Genomic DNA, 10467 nt, shown 5'->3' with positions numbered 1-10467 from the left:
ATTGTATTATTTAAGAATCAATGGATACATAAAATGTATAAAATTTATGTTGAAAATGCATTCTCTCTCCCGTGATTACTGACCTAAATTTTGGACACATAAATGACAGTGCTCAGCACCGCCACATAGTTGCAGCATCTTCTGTCTTTCTTGTCTGTTTCCTATCCATAATTGATCCTTCAGTCCACCCATAAAACAATGAGCCAAAGTGATTTACATAGAATAATCACAATCATCATTTGTGTTGATCTGATGAACACCAATAACCCAGTGGAAGAAAAAATGTGTAATTGTTGGGATTTTTTTAATTGTTATTATCAATTGAACAGTATGATTCTACAAATGCGAGAATTCACCAATAACCAAAATAAGGGTTGCACGCTTGTGAGATCTTCACTTTATATTCTTGGAAACAGACAAGGGGTTTATCTATTAGATTAATCCCTATACATTTTTCTGAGGTAATACAGTACACCCCTGCCTCATCTTCCCGCAATACAATTAGGGGCCAATAAAGCTATCTCATGTTTACTTACACTTCCTTCTATCTAGAAAACCTCACGCCACTAAATGTCACCCCACGAGCCACACACCAAAACAACCATTTTATACCACAACTTCCCTCTTACCTCCACCCACCCACACACACACCTTCTGGAATCATTTCCTCAGACCACACACACGCATGCAGGCACACACGCACACACACACACATTAATCAACAGTACATTTACAGGCACACAGACTAATGAGGGCGTACTCAACAAAAACATAATCACAACATCAGTATACCTCCAAAAGTACAATAAAAACATTTAAAATAACTGAATCTTCGTGTGACATAAATATATTTTGCCTCTCTTCGTTTTAGTTTAACAAGATTCCAATTATGGAATCTGAAGTTCTTACTGTAAAAATCATTGGGCCATTCTAGTCCTATAATTGGTGATCCATAATCATGTTAGACAACAAGGCAAGTCACAATGCATTCTGCAAACTGTTCTAGCAAAATCCTCATTCTTTACAATAAATAGTAAAGTTCTCGAAAAGAGTGAGATTCCGGTCACATAAATGTAATCTTATAACGAAATGCACAAATCTTCACAAAAAAATGTAAACAATGGAATTGTATAGCTTTTGCTCTACACCTTGAAATGTGAGAAAAGTTGATTTTGTTACATTTGCTTTGGTGAATGTCACTTTACAAGGACAGCTTTGATTGATGTCCTTTCTGATACTAGGCTTTTGAATCCAAAAAGCCAATGTGAATAATAATATCATAGCTTTGGGTTTGAAATAGTTTGTGGATTCTCTGAGAAACACAATTGTCTTACTTGTAATATCCCAAGTCAGATCAAATGTGAGATTCAGCATTCCTGAAAATAAATAAAAATACACACACGGGCACACAAATACAGACGCATGTACATTACACATACACGCCATGACATCATAAGTCAGCACTATGACATCGCAAACACTGGCTTTGACATCTTCATGCGGTTTGTCTTTTCACTTTGATTGCATCTGCTTTTTTTTAATCAAGAATACAAAGGTTAAAATCCACTAGAAAGATGAATATTCAAAATCCAGGAAACATTGAGCTTCACAGAGAATAAAAAATAGGGGAACTAATAATTATGATGATGATGATAATAATAATCAGAGTAAATCTATAGTAATCATGACCATAAACACAAACACATATCATAGAGTTTTAAAAACATTGTCTGGCTGAAAGTAATACATTTTTGTCTTTATCCAGTCACAGTTAAAGGGGAGAGCCGAAATACTATACAAAGATTTTGTAAATACTATGGTCTCATTATCCCTTCAGTCAAAGTTGAGTTCAACCCTTTCAAAATTGGCCAAAAATGACCACATCTTCCATTTTATAATCCGTCAAAAACCCACAAAAAAATAAACTTTTGTAAATGTACAAAATACGACATTAGGTCCACCTCCACCCCTGCAATGTAAAAAAACAATAATATGATGGCTTTTTGTCACACTCAATGTCAACCTCACGAGGGCACAAAGTAGCTTTGCAGCATTGACTCTGTTTTCTTCACACTTACAAAATGTGTCAGTCATTTCTGCAGCGTTGCACAAACTTTCTCCAATATTGACACAGAAAAAGGAAAAAGCCAACATAGTAGACCACAGACACACATAAAGAGTTTTCAGAATAGCCCTTGGTGTTAAGTGTCCATTGTCTTCTGTTCTCCCTTTCCCACCTTCCTCCAAATATTGTGAACGGCTTGAGTTTCAGAAACAGTCATGTGGAATTCAGAGAAGTCGGAGTAGTGATTGGTATATTAACTACTAACAAATCAATGTTTTACCTCACAATCTTGGTAAACAGCTCAGAAAGGATTATCAATGGAGCTTGGCTGGTTTTGGGGATTGTTTTAAGGGACAGACCCATGGGCAGGTATGGCTAAACAAAGCCCTTGCATTAGCCAAGAGGTAAATCCTCTGTATGACAGTGTCCCTCAAAATTAACACATCTTCACTGAGCTTTCATTCTCATTTCATGTGGTCAACAATTTTGTTTAGTTTTTTTCTTTCAGCTGGTCTTTAACTCCTTAAAAACACAACTGACATTGTGTATCGAATAACAGTGTAAAAGCATTTCTGTGTGACTATAAACAACTGGAATCAGCTCCACAGTTTGGAAACTGACCTCATTTGAGACTTGGGTCTCTATGGGAATGACAGCCATCACATCCACCAGCCAGCCAATCAGGCGAGGGTGCAAAGGTCATGCAGCAAAGTTATATTTGTGTCAAATCATGCTAATAATAACTGAAGAAATCCAGCCACAATCAAGAGGTTCAACCCTTACATGACCTTGTACAAAACGTCTGCAGACTAAGCTATAGCTGTAGTGTGAGATTGTGGTAGCTAGCAACAATACTCCAAAATGTGTCTATTTTCAAGTCGTCCAATCAAAAATTAGGAAAGTGACAATGGGCAACTCAAATGTCCACTCCGTGTCAGCCATTAAGTCATAGGCTATAGCTGTGTGATCCCCCCCCAGAATACACATACTGTCTAACAGGGCTTTATTCCTTTACAAAAACCAACAATTTACAGTCTTGTATTTTTTTTTTTTTTTACAAAAGTCAAACCACCATCACATTGTTCTGCATTCCATTGACATCTCAGTGTCTGTTCAGATTCAAAGACAGTTTCGTTCTCTCTGTCAGAGCAACAAGAAACTCAATAACCATTTATTCATTTAATCCATTAGTAAAAGTCATCATGTCCTCGAATAATGTTTCAATTGCACAAAAAACTTTTTGAAATTGTTCCTTTTTTGCTCTATACATGGCCCTTTTTCTCTCTTCCTCCTCAACAATATGGTTGAATATTCTCTTTCCCAAGACTCACAATAACATGAATCAAATCAATAGGCTTCATTCAAAATTCCCTCTAATAATTCCATTTTCTCAATGGTTTCTTTCTATCATTGCCTTTTTCTGTGTTTCCTGGCAACAGGTAACAATGGCATCCACTCTTCTCTCACGTCTTTCATTCTTGTTGGGACGCAGTATCCCCGTCATATCCTTCTCTCTCATCAGCTTGCCCATGTCTCTCTTGTTTTTTCTCCTATTCATCTATCTTTCCATCATGACCCAATTGACCTTCTCTTCCTCTCCCTTTCCTTTCTGTGTGAACACTTTCAGCTTGAACATTCTCAACACGACCTTCATCTCTCCTTCACCGTTGGCTTTACTCTCTCACACAGTCACCTCGTTCTTACTAGCCGTCCTCAATGTCTGGCCCCCTCCTCCGCCACCGGGGATATATTGGAGCTGTTCGATGGTGTTCTGCCTCTTGGTGGCGAATGCCATCCTCCGTACGTTGTGGCCCCCGATGGTCCCTGCCCCGCTCCCTTGCCCATGAGGGTCCCCCCAGCTTCCTACCGGGTGGCCCGCCACACTCATCTCCAGCTCGTGGCCCGATGTGGGGTGGGAGTTCATCTTGATCATGTGATGGCGGTCCAGCGAGGGTGTGACGCAGACGTTCTGCTGTGATTGGGCCTTGTGGCTGAGGCATCCCATTGCCGGGAACCCCATCCCCCCAAATTCCCCCATCCCGCTCATACCCACCATACCGCCTACCCCTGGCATGCCCATGCCCACCATCCTCTCCTCCAGACGGTCGGGCGAGACTAGGAGTCTCTCGTGGGACTTGCGAAGCGTCTGTGAGGTGGAGCTCTTGCTGGTGGTCATAGCCTTGTAGTACTGGTGCTGCTGGTTCTTGGAGAGTCTGGAGAGGGTGTTGCCCTCGCCAAGCGCTAGGAGCTGGTCCTGGGACATGACCCTCCGCGGGGCCTTGTCGAAGGCAGCCTGGTACCCCGACGACTGGGCTGGCAGAGGGTAGGGATTGGGGGTGGATGGGGGCACGTGGATATGTGTCCGGGAGGAGTGGAGGGTACCCTTGGCTCCGAGAGTGTAGTCACCGCCCCAGTAGAGATGGTGCTGGGAGGAGTGGAACGACAGAGGAGCGTTGTTAGGTCGTCGCTTCGATGAGTAGTAGCCAGAGTAGTCCTCCAGATCTTTCTCTGTGTTTTTTGTTTTTGGGGAGGGGGGGGGGGGGGTGGTTGGGTTTTTAAAGAAAGACGTATGTAGAAATAACATTTAGTGAAATTCATTCATTATTAGGTGAAACAAAGTGTTCCAACATTTCTCGTCCTAAGAAGTCTTTAATCTTTAAAGACTTTGCCTGGACTGAGCTCCCTGACAGCAAACTGAAATGTGGCCATTAGCCAACCGTTGGTTCCTCTCTCTCCGTTTATTCTACAATCCCCCTATACATCCTCCCTATTACATCGTTTTCCGGGGCACCCACTCTAGACAAACAGGCCTTTATCAACGCCCATCATATAGACTATAACAGCCTACATTAAAGGTACAACAAAAGAGAATACGTCTGACACACACACCGTCGGCCGCTGTGCTTCTCGCCTGTTATTGCTTCTTCCACACACATATCTCTGGAGCTCTCTCTCTAACAACCCCCTCCCAGCAGCGGCTGCCACCCAGACACCCAGCCCTCACTCCACCCCACCCCCACCCCCCCACCGCCCCCCTCCTCACCGAGCCTCTTCAGGGAGCTGGAGCGGCTGATCTCAGGTTTCATGGCCGCCTCGTAGGAGGGGGGAAGCTGGGCCAGGTTGTGGAAGGAGTGCGAGAAAGGGGGTTGCGGGTGCAGGCCGGAGCTGTTGTGCTTGCCGGTGTGGAGGGTCCCCGTGGAGGCCAGCTGGGCGTTGTTCATGCGGGGCACGCGCTCTGGAGGAGGAAGAGGAAGACATTTTCAAAGACCCGACACGCACGGGAGCATTAATCAGGGCCCTAACACACAGGGATACATTTAGAATGACCTAACATGTTTATTAACATAATATATACAGTATGATTACATTTATAAAGACCTAATATACACACACACACATATATACATTTACAAGGACCTAACACCTATATGGTGGGTAGCTACATTTATAATGGGCCAACATGTATTTAAAATGACCTTAATGGTACATATACATTGACGAAACGTGCCAACTCCTCACAAATTACTAGTCTTAGAGAATTGCAGCCATTTGTAATTTGTACATTTTCAAGTCATTCTAAGGCGACTAGTATGAGGTAACATATATAACAAGCCAAGATGATTGTCTGACACTTTGGCCATTGACCATGTACAATAACGGGCAATAACAGCCAAGAATATCTTTATAACCACTGAGGGAGCACACGGGAGACATGGACCACTGTGGAGTAACACGTGCAGGCTTCGGGTCGCTGACTTCACTCAAGCCAAGGCCCACAGTGTAAGTAAGCACACTTACACCACAAACGGATACAGTACGTAGCGCATACTGAGACACTTACGAGGGAGACGCACACACACACACACAGAGTGAGTGGGAGCACTGAAACAGCGACGGTGTTAAGGAAACAGCGACTGCGCTGAGGGGGAAAAAACACCCGGCGGTACATGTACAACACCAGACAGACGGGTCACCAGGCCAACTCACACACCCGCCGCCTGTGTCAGCTCGTTAGGCTTACCCTTAGCAGCCGAGTGTTTGGGACTGGAACCAGACACCTGGATAAAATTGTGGTGCAAGTTGCCAACTGCAAGAGAGCACAGCGAACACTGACGGTACAGCCACTCGTGCGTGTACGCGTGAAGCATGAGCATTGTTTGCGTGTGTGGTGGAGCGTGTGCGGTGGGATTACGTGCGTGTGTTCAGAGTGCAAGCATTGTTGAGCGCGACTCCATACAGTCAGCGTTACCAGGCTACTGCGTCCGTCATCATCACTGTAAGGGTCCGTGTACATCTGAACACAGGCTATTACTGTGTTATTACAATGTAATAACAGCATTAGCGGTTCTTCCACTAACAGTGTTACAACATTGTTATTACAGTGTTGTCCAAATGCGTTCTGTTGCGTCACTCACTGCGGTTGTCTTTGCTCTGGAGAACCGGGGTGTAGAGGTTCTTGGGGGGGCGACCGAGGCCGTCTCCTACGGTGGTGTTGGTCGGGACGCTGCTGTCGTTCCTCTCCCCCTGTTGGACTGGGCTGGCCTGGCTGCGTAGGATGTCCACCAGGGCTCTGGTAGGAGGAGGAGAGAAGAGGAGGGGAGCGGAAAAATCATGGACAAGGGCGAGAGAGTAGAACAAACTACTTTCCGTTCAAAAAGTAGAGCATTCGACTTAGCTGGCCACCAATGTGAAATGTGCTACTTGTTCATTGATTGTGGTTCAGTTTCATCACCCCTGTGGCTTGTGACCTCAATGAATTTAAAAGACTAAAACCCACTGACAGACCCACCTACACCCATATGGCAATTTTTCCGACAGTGCTTACTGATCGTCTGCTCAAAGACAATTCTCCATTCTTTTCTCACCTGGGCATGTTGATGTCTCTGTTCCGGGGTCGTCGGGATATCTTGTGGAAGGCCACCTTGATGCCCACTGCCACCACTAGGGTGAAGGAGATCACCCCTCCGATCACGTACGCCGTGCTGTTGCTCTGCTGCTGCAGCTGCTCCGAGTCTGGGTCACCCCGGTTCCCCGACAGCGGGGGATTCGTCTGCGGTGTGTCGAGCCACCCGGGCGAGTTGTAGTTGTTGCACGACTCCTGGTCCAGGCGGCTACGCTGGTGGTCACAACAGTAGCGGTAGTGGCAGGTGCCGCAGCAGTAGATGTAGGTGCCCTTGGAGCAGTTGAAAGTGCTGTCTAACTGGCCCATGACGTCGTAGTAGGCCCGGCACACGTCCACATCCACCAGGCGCCGGGGGGGTGGAGCCACCTGGGCAGCACCCAGAGGGGGCTTGAGGGCGTCGGCTGCCGTCATGTTCTGAGGGAGCTTGATCTGGGGGAGGGGCTTGGGGAGCGTTTCGGGTACTTTCGGCTCGCCGTCGTGAGCGTCCTCCATCTCAGCCGCTTTAGGCGCCACCTTCGCTCCCCCCGGGGGCGGCGGCATCGGTTTGTTCCCAAAGCCGGTGAGGAGGAACAGGGTGGCGCCGCTGGGGCCGCCGTTGGATGAGCGGCGCTCTGTGGTGATGGTGACGGCGGAAAGGACGAAGCCGGACACAAGGAAAAAGATGAGGGAGTTGCTGAGCATCCTTCTGTAGGTTCTTGGCCTCATTTTTTTTTTTAAAGGCCCGCCGGGTGTTCAAATATCAAGGTCCTCTTCCAAGAGGGAAAGTGTCTTCTTTGAATTTCACTGTCTAACAATATAAAAAGCTTCTACTCAAGGTTTCAATTGGAATACGATGAACTAATCCTTTGTTAGTGCTTCCGTATACAGAACACACACTAGTGTGGGTGTTTTTACGTTGTTTAAAAGTGATTTTTTTGTTTGTTCAAGCAATGCGTGTGGCGTGTAACTTGTATGTATTTATGTAAACATATCTCTCAAGCTCTCAATACAAATCTTTTCTCGTTCGTAAGCAGCTTATGTAAACGTTGAGGTTTTATATATTCCTATATTTCTACGTTCTAGACCTTAGCATGTACTGGCCTATATTATGGCTATACTTGTGAAAGGACAATTTGAAGTTTGTCTCGACAACTTCAACTTAGCACACAAAAACAAAATAGATGACGAGGACGCTGGAAAATGTATATATTGTAAACATCAGTCAATAAAGTGTTATTTTATGGAATGGTAAGAGTAATGATAATGTTTGTGGTCTCTACTGTGCAGACCTCACTCAAACGGCAAGGGTGGGTTGTCTTTATTTATGAGAGGCAGTATTATCTTGTAAACAAAATCAATGTGTAAACGTTTCGTACCCTTCGGAGTCTTTTGAACTATCCCACAAAGTTATGAATAAGGTAGCAAGCAAATCCTATTCGAAGGGCAAGTGTAGTCTGTAAACATTAAGGGATGTATGTAAACTTCATTTTCATTATTTGAGTACTTTTCACCTATGCTTAATTGTATACTTTCACTTGGAATTAGCACTTCAGTTTTCCGTTGTAGGTATTTGACCCGCAAACCTTAATGTAAAACTTTGTGTGAATTGTAAACAATGGTGTTGGCAGCTTTAGGTGTCTCTAATTCATCATGTCCATACATGTGCTAAAACAGATTGGTTTATTATCAGTATTAGCTCGATAGTGTCATTTCTTCTGCACGGAGCTTTCTATTTGTTCACAGATCAACTCTTTGAATATTGAGAGAAAGGAAATGGAGGTGGGGTGGTCAATTGAGGAAATATCATTCAGAGAGACGTTGGAATCTTAATTCGGACTTAAATACAGTGGTTGAAAGCCTAAAAAAAGGTTTGCGCTATGAGAAAAGGACCAATCGCAAAAGCTTGTCACAAGGTCCGGTGAAAATGGGTACTGAAGAAATGTACCAAGCAGCATATATAGTTGAGACAAACTGGGACCACACAATTTACACCTAACTTAGTGAGAAAGGGAAAACGAAGATATAACACAGCGAGTGATGGACAAAATGAATAAAGGCAGTCGGAGATAGTAATTTCTGTTTGTTGGTGAATTAGGAAAAGGTGAGAGAGGGAAGGAGGGACTGGTGATGGGAGGTGGAGGGACGAAAGGAGGCTAAGGATCTATGTGCGTTTGATCCCCTTGCGGGAGTGTCTCTGCTCTGAGTTTAACTCGGCCCAACAGAATAGAACGAAGGTGGGCTTGGGCCCGGTTCTGACAGGACAGCGCGGCTCCGCCCACAGAACAGACATGAAAATGTCTGGATTCATTCGTTCAATGCAGAATATGTGAAGGAAACTTACACTATGATATGGTCACTTTCCAGCCTAACCTAACCTGGGCTGATGACTACAGATACATGGTAATTGTGACCTAAACGAGAAAATTAGAACAATCTAATATGAATAGCTTCCTAAGCTATTTTCTTCTGAAAAAAAAATGTAGGAAATGGTATCCTAGTGTCATATAAGCTCTTCACTGTATCCCTGAATGTATGAGCGCGCCTATATTTGAAAGTTACTATATGAGATGTTGTTGATGCAAAGAAATCTTAAACATAGTAAGATGGTAGTTCTAAAATGTTGGGTCATAGTATGGCTGGTGTAACATGGTTTATGTGTTAAAGTGGATCTCCTTTGACAGACAACATCAATACCCTGAGGGGTTGTGTTGCATGTTTTGAGAGGAAGAAAAGAAGAACACAAGGGTTTGAATATCATTCGGGTTAAAAAGGAAACGGGGGCTTTTCAGATTGTTAAATGTGGTGTGCCGACATGTGCTGTATGGGAGAATGCTGGAGAGATGCTGACAGAGAAAAATTGAAACAATGTGAGGTATATATTGAGGGAGACAAGCGAAGTAGCGACAGAATAGCAGCAAGGTCAATGTATCACGTTATATGTGACTTGTCTTGCCCTTCAGTCAGTCAAAGCCTAGTTCGATTGATCGATCTGGGGCCGAGCTTTCAGAGCCTGAGCAAGTTTGTGAGTTATCACTGCTTACCATTCTCCAACTAATGTACTACAAACAAATACAGGTCACCATTAAAGATTAGTTGAACGAACCAATAATGCACTATTCATCCAAATCTGAAAGATTTTTTTCGTTTTTCGTCAGGACAATAAATGTACATTTAACTACAGGCATTAGGCTAACTCTCCACAACGTGGTTCTAACTACTTTTTGATTGATAGAATGTTATAACTTTATGTACGCTTTGAGCTTCAATGCTATTTTGATGTAATAAGGATATGAAATGTGCATTTTACGTGTTAGGGAGACTAATGAAAAATGACTATTTTGATATTGAATCTGAACGCTGTGTGAACTCAAGATAACACTAAGTGAAACATGAGGTATGAATGATAAACGTGGCTTTGGTAGTTTCGTTGTTGTCGTTGTTTTTCTTTTTTCTTGCACAGTTTGTGTGGCACCGGTTTTGGTCTCGCTCGAAACAAAACAGGGGAAGAAAGAAAAACAGT

General features: G+C 43.9%; 1 protein-coding gene across 2 annotated transcripts; it reads right to left on the bottom strand.

Moving 5' to 3' along the window:
• Positions 1-287: 287 nt before the first annotated feature.
• On the bottom strand, positions 288-9196 carry LOC115173492 (protein shisa-7). Of its 2 annotated transcripts, XM_029731621.1 has the most exons (5): positions 6931-9196; positions 6481-6635; positions 6087-6152; positions 5109-5300; positions 288-4573 (listed from the first exon to the last, which is right to left on the bottom strand). In XM_029731621.1, the coding sequence occupies exons 1-5, from the start codon at positions 7671-7673 to the stop codon at positions 3747-3749; spliced, it is 1983 nt and encodes a 660-aa protein (XP_029587481.1). In that variant the 5' UTR covers positions 7674-9196; the 3' UTR covers positions 288-3746. The 2 variants fall into 2 exon arrangements, with proteins under 2 accessions (XP_029587481.1, XP_029587482.1); XM_029731622.1 differs by lacking the exon at positions 6087-6152.
• Between the last annotated feature and the right edge of the window lie 1271 nt (positions 9197-10467).

Source organism: Salmo trutta, chromosome 34, assembly GCF_901001165.1.
Source record: "Salmo trutta chromosome 34, fSalTru1.1, whole genome shotgun sequence".
Lineage (NCBI taxonomy): Eukaryota > Metazoa > Chordata > Actinopteri > Salmoniformes > Salmonidae > Salmo > Salmo trutta.
Note: the sequence above shows the minus strand (reverse complement) of the source record. Positions and strands in the feature narration are given on the sequence as shown.

Coding starts and splice junctions, on each gene's coding strand:
- LOC115173492 (XM_029731621.1), bottom strand. CDS start 7,673: ATGAGGCCAAGAACCTACAGAAGGATGCTCAGCAACTCCCTCATCTTT. Junction 6,636..6,930: donor AGAGACATCAACATGCCCAG/GTGAGAAAAGAA, acceptor TCCTCCTACCAG/AGCCCTGGTGGACATCCTAC. Junction 5,301..6,086: donor CAAACACTCGGCTGCTAAGG/GTAAGCCTAACG, acceptor TTCCTCCTCCAG/AGCGCGTGCCCCGCATGAAC.